The sequence below is a fragment of the Phocoena sinus genome, chromosome 6, assembly GCF_008692025.1.
Source record: "Phocoena sinus isolate mPhoSin1 chromosome 6, mPhoSin1.pri, whole genome shotgun sequence".
Lineage (NCBI taxonomy): Eukaryota > Metazoa > Chordata > Mammalia > Artiodactyla > Phocoenidae > Phocoena > Phocoena sinus.
In genome coordinates, this window is record NC_045768.1 from 7,828,130 (window position 1) to 7,839,934 (window position 11,805).

The 11,805-nt window shown below is 56.2% G+C and overlaps 2 protein-coding genes across 2 annotated transcripts in view; both read left to right on the plus strand.

The window, feature by feature from the left end:
* Window positions 1-4,320, plus strand: part of FAM102A (family with sequence similarity 102 member A) — a 36,351-nt gene extending 32,031 nt beyond the window's left edge. Inside the window, exons 10-11 of the mRNA XM_032634444.1 lie at window positions 96-165; window positions 1,534-4,320. Coding sequence (XP_032490335.1) covers window positions 96-165; window positions 1,534-1,579 — 116 coding nt within the window. The 3' untranslated portion in view covers window positions 1,580-4,320. The remainder of the gene's footprint in view (window positions 1-95; window positions 166-1,533) is intronic.
* A 2,108-nt stretch (window positions 4,321-6,428) lies between these two features.
* On the plus strand, window positions 6,429-11,365 carry DPM2 (dolichyl-phosphate mannosyltransferase subunit 2, regulatory). Its single transcript, XM_032634446.1, has 4 exons — window positions 6,429-6,523; window positions 6,810-6,899; window positions 7,712-7,814; window positions 8,605-11,365. The coding sequence occupies exons 1-4, from the start codon at window positions 6,521-6,523 to the stop codon at window positions 8,661-8,663; spliced, it is 255 nt and encodes an 84-aa protein (XP_032490337.1). The 5' UTR covers window positions 6,429-6,520; the 3' UTR covers window positions 8,664-11,365.
* The last annotated feature ends 440 nt before the right edge of the window (window positions 11,366-11,805 follow it).

Here is an 11,805-nt window from a genome sequence, read left to right on the forward strand (position 1 = left end):
GTGAGCTGCCCGCGCCGGCAGGCCAGGGACGATGCCCAGGGGCTCCCTGGCGGCGCCGCTCCGCTCAGCCCCCATCCTTCCCTGTGTCCCCACAGACAGCAACCTCCGGCTGTTCGTGAGCCGCGATGGCTCCACCACCCTGAGTGGCATCCAGCTGGCCAACAGGTAGGGCTGAAGGTTCTGGGTGGGTCACGAGAGTGGCTCTGGGGCATAGTGGTGAGAGGATATGGCCTCTGCAGCCCACTGACCTAGCTTTGAATGCCAGCTCTTGTCAGTGTGACCTTGAACCAGTCACTTCTCTCTGAGCCTCAGTTTCCCCATCTGTCAAATGATGTGGACCACACCACCTTACCTGGAAACCTGGGACAAAGGCCCTGGGTTTGGTTTTGGGGGTTCTGAGGAAGCTTGGTAAGTGCCTGGCACATAGCAGGGGATTAATACATCTTTATTTTGGATTCTACTTTTCTTTCCCTTCCTCCTGGATCTGGGAACTCCTAAAAAAATGATGATGATGACTCGTTTATTTATTGAACAAATATTTATTGCACACCGGCTACACACCAGGTACTGAGCTATCCCTCGGTGCTGGGGATACGGCAGTGAGCAACACAGATTTCTGCTGCATGGCGTTCAGAGACAAGGAGGTGGTAGGATCAAACTTGGACTTGAACCCTACAGTTTTAGAGTGCCCTCTCATGATCATTCACTTACAGCATGCTTGCTGTGTGCCTGGCTCACTGAATGAATGAATGAGTGGTAGAGATTCCCACCTGCGGGGCTGTGCTGAAGCCTTTTCCCCTGGTTCCTGTGGGCCCCACCTCCAAGGGGTCTTTGCTGGGCCATGCAGGGTCTCCAGACCTGCCCTCTGGTGCTGCTCTGCTGACCCCTACTGGCTGAGGCTTGATATTGCAACTGCCATCTTTCCATGGTCGCCTCAGCTGCCCCGGGTGGGGTGGGCAAGAAGGAAACAGAGGGCACCTCCTTGGGGATTTGTGACATCCCTCTCTAGCCCCCTCTGAGGATGAGGAAGCTGAGATGCAGGACGGGAAGAACCGATCTATTTGGCAGCAAGGTCATTGCAGAGCTGTATGCTGAGCCCTGAATGTCCACAATCCCAGGGGTGGCCCTGGCCTCCCTCAGTGGGGAGAAGAGCCGACCAAGCTCCCCAACCTTCTGCTGCGCTTTTAGCAAGCCTCGTAATCCCTCTGAGCTTCAGTTTCTTCACCTGTCAAGTGGGGCTAGCTTCAGGCCCTCCCTGCCAGAGTTGTCGTGAGGATGGGCGCAGCACACCCCAGCGTGAGAGCTGCCGGTGCTCAGGAGGGCTTGGGGCATGGTCTGTGCCAGCTCTGCACTCCTACAGACTCCAATACTTAACATCTGTGTTGCCCTGGGCAAGTGATTCAACTTCTCTGAGCCTCAGTTTCTTTCTCTGCAAAATGGGGCCTGCTTGTGAAGCACTCCCAAGGGCCTGGCCCAAAGGACCTGGCGCAAAGGACCATCAAGGATGACAAGCTGACCTGTCTCTCCCCGCAGGGTCTCCTCTGGGGTCTATGAGCCAGTCGTGATTGAAAGCCATTGAGGAGCAGGCGTCCAGGCTGGAGAAGGACCCTGCCTTCACAGGCGTCCAGACCCAAGTCATTCCACAAGGGACCTTCCCCTTCGGATCACCATCTGTGCCGCATTTCATCTGTGCCTGCTCCATGCACTCCAGCCCCAAAGCATCATTCCATTGACCTCCCATCATTGCTGGGACGCTCATGGTCCGCCAGGGCCCCGGGCACCACTGTGAATATTCTCCTCTGAACCACTAGAGGGCTGGACACATGGGCCCGTGAAGCAGGTGGGCCAGACAAACGCGGCGGGGACTGCCCCTCTGGACACCCACCTGGCCCCTCGGCGAGGACATGCAGCAGCTCCTGCACATGCAAGGATGCTTGTGGCTGAGGGGCCTCTTGTTCTGTGTCCCTGCTCACTCCAGGAGCACTGGCCCAGCCAGTGGCCTTGGCAGGGCCTTGCTCCATTGTTCCCTTGCCCTTGGGGGGCCAGTCCACCCCTGGAATCCTGCCACCATGGCCCTCTGACTGCTCAGTGCTTCAGCTGTCCCTTCCCTGTGTCCCGGGGGACCTGCTGGCGGCCTCCTCCTGGGAACCAAGACCTCAAACCCCACCCACACTCCAGATTGAGACCCCACCTCCCCCTGCAACGAATGTTCTCCTGCTGCCCTGGCAGCCTGCACTTTGCACACGCTTGTCTCCAGCACAGCGCCCTGGCCCTCACCTGCCTGTGCTCTGAGCCCTTCCCAAGGATTCCTGGGCGCTGCCTGCTGTGCAGTCAGCAGCCCAGCCCTAGCAGCCCGGCTGGAACGTGGCACTGCCCCTCCCCACTCCAGTTAACTCCAGCTCAGGCCCGAGCCCCATGCTGAGAAAGGTCTGAGCGTGGACGGTGGTTCCCCTCTGCCCGGGACTGGGTCCTGAGCAGCTGGCTTCCAGTAGGAAGCCAGGGCAGGTGCCTCCCAAGCCCTTGGAGGTCAGTGGCCTGGCTGGGCTGGGCTTGGCAGGCAAAGCGCCCTTTCTCGCCCTCAGGGTCAGCTGGCCCAGGCCGGGGCCAGTGCTGGAGAGGCAGGTGGGCTGTGACTGCACTGGCCTGGAGCTGGCTTCCTGGCCAGAAAAGCCTCAGCCATCCTCTGAAAGCATCCCCTCTCTGGGCAAGGGTGAGGTGGGGTCCATTAATGGGGTTTTCCCAGCGGGGGGGCAGTCTGGCCCCGCCCCCCCTCCCTAAATCCTCTGCTCTCAGCACTTTCCCGTCCTAGTCCTCGTTACTTGCTTGAAGGTGGGTTCTGACTGCCAGCCAGTCCCTGGACAGACCCCCGCCACTCTTAAATTTCACTCATTTTGTATAAACCCAGCCGGCTGGTGTTTACTTAGCCCTATACCTTTTTCCTTTTCTTGCCTCTTTTTTTCCTCTTTTTTCCTTCTTTCCTTCCTTCCTTTCTTTTTCTTTTCGTTTTTAGAGTTCACAGTTTGGTATCTTCTCCTCCCCCAGGTGAGGGGAGGTGGTTCTGTTCTCTCCCTACCCGCTGGCTGGGTCCCAGCTGGGCTGGGGATCTGGATGGGGGCAGATGGGGGTGTCTCCTCCCCAGGCTGGGAGGGGTCCTTGCCCTTCTGCCCCACTGGCAAGAATTGGAGTCTTGGTGTTGGAACCTCCTGGCGTTGGGACCAGAGCATTTCTAGGATTTTTATTGTTGTTGTTTTTAATTACCTAACTTTTAGAAAATGAATGTTCGAAGGTGCCTGCTGAGGCAGGACGGAGCATTTGCTCTGGCTGGAGAAGGCTCTGGTCAGCTCTGCGGGTCCCTTCCTGCCCCACAGACACCTGGCACTTTAAAAGGGAGCTGGCCGCACTGTCTCCAGTTGAAGTGACCCCCAGAAGATGGGGGAATGCTGTCCTTCCCTTCTGTATCTTCATGACCTCAGCCCAGTGAGGAGATACATTCAGGGTGTATTTGGGGTCTGATTCAAAGTTCTGGGGCTTTAGACATAAAATAGCTGGCTTTGGTGCTGTTGGGGGGAATTCCCCAAACCAGGAACCCCAGCCCCACCCTAGGCGAGGTCTGAACTTGACAGTCACCCCAGAAGGAGACAGAGCCTGCCACACCCTCCCACGCTAGGCCCTGGGCCAGGGTAATTGGACTAACAGAATTCGGCCACAACCAAATTAATGCTGGCTGGAGCCGGAGGCCTGGAGCCCCTGGCCTCATCCCCACGTGGGAGCTCATTCTTCGGCCCTATGGTCCCCTCAAGCTCAGTGAATTCCCATTAGGTGCCCACAGCTCTGGACTTAAAATCCTATATATAGAGAGATAGAAAGAGTATATTAGAGATATTTTTGGAAAGGAATTGGTCTATGCAATGCCAGTTTGGAATCTTCTTGAAAGACAGTTGAACGTTTTTACTAGGAGATTTAAAGAAAAGAAATAAAGGTCTACAATATTTTTAGGTTTTTTGTTTGTTTTTTTTTTTTCTGGTCACCCCACAAACTGACCACATGGCATGACCTGCCAGGACGGAGAATGTCCACGGCTTCCTCTCTTTAGGGAGGTGAGCAGGGAGATGGGGGGAGGGGAGGTCTTTTTTTTTTTTTAACACCCCTCCTTTCTAACAGAATGTTGTACCACCACCCCCTGATTCAGTGGGCTGTGTTTGTATCTCTGTCCCAGCTTCTATTGTAGAAAATAACATTGTAAAGGGAAATCAGCCTAGTGTCAGTGTCTTGGTTTGGGGGGAAAAAAATTAAATGTTGCAGTTTTTGTTTGTTATGGCATGTTGGCTTTTGTTTGTTTTACTGAGTTGAAGTCGGGGTCACAGACGGCATCAGAAGGAAGCAGGATGTATAAGGTGACATGCTGGGGGTGGGGGAGATGTCGGTGGCCAGGTTCTCAAAGTCCTGACTGTAGTTATGAGAATTACCACCAGTTATTACTCCAGATTCCTGGGGAGGAAACGGATGCCCAGAAGGGCAGTTTCTTGCCAGTCTCACACCTACGAGGTGGCAGCTCTGACCTCAGAGCCCAAGTTCTAACCTCCCTAGAGTCAGGTAGCCTCTAACAGGCATGCCTGAGGACAAACAACTGTGCCTCAGTTTTCTCAGCTGCAAATGGGGTTGTGAATCAAATGAGAAAGTGGGTATACAGGCCTTCCTAGGGAGCTAGACACTGGGAGGTGCCGAGCGTTTCCCCAGCCTCTCTAAAGCCACAGGCCAGCACCGTCTCCAGGCCGGGACCACCCCTCACTCTCTGCCCCTGTCTCAGAAGAGCTGACTTAGCCAGGCTCCGGGAAAGGCAAGTCACCCTGGGCCTTTAATGAGCTCAGAGGTGGCAGGAATCCTCAGGGCTTTGGACAAGCCAGAAGGGACCAGACTACGAGGCCTTGTCCCTGCCACAGCACCGCATTGTCCCCACCCTTTCTTAGTGCTGATGCCCACTCATGGCCTTTGTAAACCCTGGAGGCTGATTCTCAGTCCCTTCCTCTGTTCTGTGCACACCTGGGGAGGGAAAAGGTGGCTCCTGGCTGAGCTCAAATTCTCCTGAGATAGAGAGGGAAGGAATTGGGCTGTAGGCTAAAAAAAGGTTGCTCTTTTGGAACACAATAATGCTTAGTGAAAAATCAGTATACAAAGTGGTAGGGGGAAAAAAGTCCCTCTCAGCTTTGTGATGGGCTTGGACGACCCAAGGAGACAGATGCTGCCAGCAGGAGCACGTCATGCCCGGTTCAGACCCGATCTCTGTGTGCCCCTGCCCCCCAAGTGAAGATAACACACGGAGAGCCTCCACACAACCCCTCAGGAGGCCTGGAGTCTCCACATGCTGTCCTCTGTAGCATTCCAGAAGTCACCAAAATTTCAAAGCTGGTTGACTGATTCAAAGCTCTTACTTGTGCCAAGCCTCACTCTGGGCACTGGGGATACAGCAGTGACCACAGATGCTAATCTCAGGGAGCTCACAGTCACGTGGGCCAGATCAACAAGTAAATCAGCTCATTAAAACGCAGTGATAAGTGTCATCCTGGAGCCACACTTGGGGCTATGGAGCGGAGGAGGGAACCCTGCCCAGCTGTGAAGGTCACTTCCCTGGCATGTGTGGCATCCCAGTGAGACCTGATGCGGGAGAAGCAGCCAGCCCCATGAGCTGTGAGGAGACAGTGTTCCGGACCTCGGAGCTGGAGGAGACATTGAAGATGACCTGGCCTCCAAGCCTAGAGAGGGGCCTACACACCGGCCCAGTCCAAAGACCTGTCTGGGCTGCGGGACACCCAGGGCCCGAGAGGCAGACGGTGAAGGAAGGGAGGGTCACCCTAGCCTCATTCATGCAGTGAAGAGAGGACACCCGAAGGGTCGCCAGGGAAGCCTGGCATGGTAACGGGGTGCCCTCTCACAGCCAGTCGAAATCCTCCCCATCCCTGGGGGCCCCAGCCAGCCCCTCCTCCCACCCCAGGCCGGTCGGTGAACTTTTTCTGCACCCTACCCTCAACAGACAAGTTAGGGCCTCGGGACCAGGAAGTAGTGCCCTCGGGTTCTGAAGTCGGCTACACCACTGACTCAGACTGTGGTCTCCTGCAAGAGCGCGCCCCTCTCTGAGCCTCATTTTCCCCATCGGAAATATGGGACTTCCGGCCACCCACCCCCATCCCGCTCTGGCTATGGGACTCTGGGACATCGAGAGACGGGCTTTTGTTCTCGGGCGAGTTCGACAGGACTGAGACCACAAATGCCAGCTAGACTGGGTTCTCCCCCGCCCCGCCTCTGTCCCATTCCCTAGAGATTCGGGAACGCGGCCCACAATGCCCTTGAGAAACTACATTTCCCGATATGCAAAGGGAAGGCGGTGCCTGCCTGTCTCGGGCGACGTGGTCCTGGACCGGCCTAAGGACTACGACTCCCGGCGTGCCCCGCGGCCCAAGGCCAGAAGGGCCCGGATCCGGAACCGGATGAGGCTTGCTGCTCCAGTGCCCGCAGCGCGGGGGAAATGGTGAGCTTGGGCCCGAGTACGGGGAACGGGGGCGTCTGGGGGTGGGGTCCTGGGTCTGCTCAGGAGCTGGGACTTGAGTACTCGGATCCGGCATCGCTCTCCCGCCGGTCCGTCGTACGGGTGATAGGCCTTGGCCCGGCGCTCTCTCCCGGCCTAAAATTGACCTAGTCCTCCACGTCAGATACGTCAGCTGAGTGAATGGGCGTAACCAGGCTGCAACGCCCCCCTTCTTTAGTGCACCTAAATGGAGCATCACTGCCTCAGTTGAGTTCTCCCTTTTCTGCAGGCCACGGGAACAGACCAGGTGGTGGGACTCGGCCTCGTCGCCGTTAGCCTGATCATCTTCACCTATTACACCGTCTGGGTGATTCTCTTGGTATGTGTGCTGCCCCGTCCTCTCTCACCTCCCATCCCTGGATCTTGAGGCCAACTCCTAACATCATTTAAGCAGCTGCAATGTGACAGGTGCCGTGCTGGGTGCTTTACCTGCACACCTCACGAAAGCTCCAGAACAGCACTATGAGGAAGATGCTAGCGGTGTCCCCCATTTTATACACGAGGAAGCGAAAGCGCAGGGGGAAGCCTCAGGCTCAAGGTGGAAAACTTAACCACTACACTGTAAAGTCCTGTCCTTGATTTGTTCTGCCTTTGATGGGAGTTCTAGTTCTTCTCGTTATCCTGCGGGCCCCTGGGCATGACAGGTGCCAGTGGATTTTGTGAGAGTTTTTAGGATTTTTCTTTTCCCTGTGGGGAAATGTCTTGGTTACTGCTTTAAAAGTGTAGTGTTTGGAAGGCAAAATCTTGCAGAACTTGGGATCCTTTGGAGAAAAATGTTGGTAAAGAAGACTTTGGAGCCCAGATTGGGAATCATTCGAGGATTCCTCAGGTACCCTTTGCCCCTGCTAAGCTGCGGGGGCCTTAGGGCAAGTCCTTTGTCTTCTGTTCCCTGCCAGGTCCCCAGCCCCAGCTTAGGGCAGGCACCAGGCAAGTGCCCAGTACACAACTATTAGATAAATGAAGGAAAGGAACAAACCAAGTCACCCCAAATGCCATCATCTTAAAAGAAAAGCAAATGCAGTCTCAGTGCTTTGGTGGGGTCAGCCCCAGAGATGGAGGAGGTGGGATGTTTGGGCTTGGGGAGCTGAGCAGGGCGGGGAATGCTCACCAGAGCTCTGCCCTCAATGCCAGCCATTCATCGACAGTCAGCATGTCATCCACAAGTATTTCCTGCCCCAAGCCTATGCCGTTGCCATCCCACTGGCTGCCGGCCTCCTGCTGCTCCTGTTTGTGGGTAAGTTCCCCCAACCCTGGGCAGCGTGTCTGAGGGACCCCATGACCCTCTCCCAGCCCTGAACATGCTGCTACACTTTGTCACTGGCTGTATGTCTCCGTGAGGCTCCTTGCCCCCAACTCATCCCCTGGGGTTTCCCTGTTCATCCTTCAGGGCTTTAAGTCAGTCTTCCCGATGCCCCAGGCTCACTGGACTCTAGTGGGATGTCTCCCTTTTTCCTGCTCCCTCCACCACCGCCATCACTCTGCTCACACCTCCATCACCTCTCACTCCCTGGTCACCCCGGTTCAAGATCCCTGCACCTGTCTGTCTCCCAGGGTCTAGTCCTTAAGGGGCAAGGACTGTTGCTTTATCATTGCTGTTTACTCAGCCCCCGGCACAAGCTGTGGCACTGAGTTGGTGCTCAAGAAAGTGGTTTGGATGCATCAACAATCAGATGTCTGGATGATGGGATGGGTGGATGATGGATGCTGAGTGGGTCAGTGTGTAGGTAGGTGGGTAGGTGGTTGACTCGGTGAGTAGACGGATAGTTGAGTGGATCTTATTCCCTGTAGAATTGGAGGCGCTAAACTCAGCAAATTGCCTGTAGTAGGCACCCGGCTGATGTTTTTTGAATGAATGGGTGGATGTGTGGCTTGATGAACAACTGGGGAGATGACCAGGTGGCCTGGAGTGTGGTTGGGTAGGTGCCTGGCCCCCTGTGTGGGTCACTCTCCCATGCTGTGTCCTGCTCTGGCCTCCCAGCAACCCTGCGCTTTCTTTCCTGACCTTTCTGGTCTGTGTATTCCAGGCGTGTTCATCACCTACGTGATGCTGAAGAATCAGAAGGTGACCAAAAAGGCTCAGTGAAGGCCCAGCACGGATGAGGCTGCCGGCGCCTTCTCTGCTTCTTCTCCAGGGCAGACCAAGGGTGGGGGCCCAGAGGACCCATCCAGGCACTGAGGGCCCCTCAAGCCTGGCTACCCTGCAGACACCCTTGTGGGATGGAGCTGCTCAGGACTCACCCCTGACTGACCAGAGCCCCTGCTCACCCTTCCAGAAGCCAGGAGGGAGGAGTCCCTGGAAGTCTCGCTCTCACCCTCTTCAGGTTCAGGACCTGGAAAACGCCGGTCCTCCCCACCTCACTTTTCAGACTCCCTGTCGCTTTTTCCTCTGGCTTCTACACTCTTGCCTCAGTTTCCCTCATGTCACATGCTGTTGCTGGACTTGGCAGGTTCTGGGGCGTCACGAGACCTCTCCCCCCATGTCCTGCTCCTCCACAAAGGCAGCTTTCCCGGGTCTGACATACCCCAGACCCCACAGGGATTTCTGGACCTGGAAAGCCTAGGGGGAGGCCTGACAGGCCCCAGAGCCCATTAGGGTGGCCACACGGGGGGCCCCTGGATTGACCGCTTCTCACGGAGGCCCAGCCCCCCAGCCTCAGTGCTGGCCTGTTGGGGAGAGCTGAACAATAAACGGTGGTGGTGTGTTTGTCTCAGTGCCGTCCCTGACCAGGGGGCTGGGCCGCTCAGGGGCTGGAGAGGGGCTGGGCGCGGCCTCTGCGTTGGTCTCGGGTCGGGAGACCCTGGTGTGTGCAGTTGGTGCCTCAGATGCCTCCTGGATCATCTGTGTGCTGGACACAGGATAAAGCAGGGACCGGGACCGGGACTGATGCGGGTCTGGCCTGGTGCAGCTGATGGCTGGGGGGTCTGTGGGGGCACGGCAATCTGCCAGACGCCACATCAGCCTCTACCAGGTCTCCCCCGTGCCAGCCTAGACAGCTGGCACTGGTATTTTACGGACCCTCAGGCTAGTCCCCGAAAAGCCAAGCCTGTCATCTGTCTCTTGTACCCCGCAGCCCAACTTAGCGTGGCTCTGAGCAGAGGGCTGTTATGAGCCAGAGCAGGGCTGGTTCCACTGTGTTCAGGTTAACCGGCACAGGCCCCAGCCTTAGTCCCTGGCATCCCACCATGCCCCACTGGGCAGCCAGCTCTCCCATTCACAGTGTGAGCCTCCACCCCTCACACCTTGGACATTCATTTTTCCTCCGTTAGCAAAGGTGTCCCCCTCATCAGAGAAGAGAGACCAACTGCAGGCGCACCTGCCCTGTCCTTACCTGTCTCTCTCTCCATCTTCCAGTCCAGGCAGAGCTGCCCACCTGGACTCTGGGTCCTGTCCTCTCCCACTGCTATAGCAGGAGCCTCCTGTCTGATGATCCCTCTCAAGGGAACAGCCTCTGCCTTTCAACAAGGTCCCCCAGTGTTAAATGAACATGTTACGGGCTCCGTTTAAGGGACCCTCCATCAACCCAGTAATTCCCTCCGGGTCTCTCCCGCACTTTCCCCTCCACAGCCAAACTTCCCAAAAGGGTATCCACACCTGCTTCCTGCATTTCCTCACCCCTGCTGTGCGTGGCAGCATTCCAGGTGGGCTGCGCTCACCACCCGTGATGTGCAGTCTTTAAATCCAAAGCACATTTCCTTGACCCCTCTGCTACATTTGGCCGGTGACCTCCCCCCGGGACACCCTCAGACGCTGGATGACCCGTTCTCCTACTTTATGCTCTCTCTGGCACTCATGCTCCTCTGCCCTGAGAGGGTGGGTTCCTCGGGACTCATCACAGGCTGTTTCACCCCACACTCTTCTGGGTGACCTCATCCTTACCCAGGCTCACCTCTAGCCCAGCTTTCTTCTGAGCCCCAAAGTACTGCACGTGCACCAGCTGCCCACCTGAGATCCCCATCGGCTGTTGTAGTGACACCTCAAATCCATCCTGTCATGATCTGAATTCTCAGACTTACCCAGTCTCCCCCCGCACAAATCTGGCTCTCCCGTCGTGCCCTGCCTTAGCATCATCATCCTGTATCCCTGACCCACAGCCAGAAGCCTGGCAGACATCACTGACCTTGGCTTTCCTCTTCCACCCCCCGATCCACATGACCCCAAATCCTGTCAATTCTCCCCTTACCCCGTCACCTTCCAGATACAAAGCCACTGTCCCCTGCCCTAAATCACCAAAGGCTTCCTCACTGCTCTCCCCTGCCCACAATGGCCCGCTCCAATCTGACTGCACTACAACCAGTGGCCTTTTGAAAACATCTGAGCATCTTTTCTTTTTTTAATTTTTAGCTGCACCACGCTGCACGCGGGATCTTATTTCCCCAACCAGGGATCGAACACGCACCCCCTGCAGTGGAAGTGCAGACTCTTAACCACTGGACTGCCAGGGAAGTCCCTGAGCTTTTTTTTTTTTCTTTTTCTGAGAATCTTTCTCACACACTTACAATGCTTCTCTGGGTTCCTGTCCCCCTCCCTCCCATGGCCGGCCGACAAGAGCCTGCATGCTTGCTTGAGCTCTCCTCACTCCAGTCACACTGGCCTTTCATTTCCTGGGACTCACTGAGGTTCTCTGCACATCCTACTCACATTGGTTCAGCATGTACTTCTCAAACACTGGTTTGTGCAAGGTACTGAGCCAGGGAAGGAGCCTGGCATGGTTCCTGCCCTCCTGGCACTCCCACTCTGGGTGGGGGAGGGGAGATATAATAAACAAATAAATGAACAAGACAGTCTCTGACAGTGTTAAGTGTGATGAAAAATAAAGCGATGTGATCATGACCGAAGGGAGGGGACACGTAGAGTCGGGCAAGGTGATGAATAAAGCAAATCAAGTGGAGGGTGGAGGTGGGGGAGGATTTCAGGCAGAGGGAACAGCACCTGCAAAAGCCCGGAGGTGTGAGAGTTCGGTGGCCAAGGGCCAGCCGGGAGCCCCTGTGACCGTGTGCTGGGTGCAGGGACAGTGATTTGAGATGGGGCTGGAGAGTGGGCGGATGGGCCTGGGGCCACGCCGAGATGTTTGGACTTTGTTCCAGTGCCGTGGGAAGCCACTGGAGGCTTAGAGCGCGCGAGTGACATCATGCGATTTATGCTTTTAAAGGCTCACGCTGGCAGCTGTGTTCCTCTCTCTCACTCACCACTAAAATCCGCTTCCCCCCCACGCCACCCCGGCCTA

Coding starts and splice junctions, on each gene's coding strand:
- DPM2 (XM_032634446.1), top strand. Junction 6,900..7,711: donor CCGTCTGGGTGATTCTCTTG/GTATGTGTGCTG, acceptor CCTCAATGCCAG/CCATTCATCGACAGTCAGCA. Junction 7,815..8,604: donor CCTGCTGCTCCTGTTTGTGG/GTAAGTTCCCCC, acceptor TGTGTATTCCAG/GCGTGTTCATCACCTACGTG.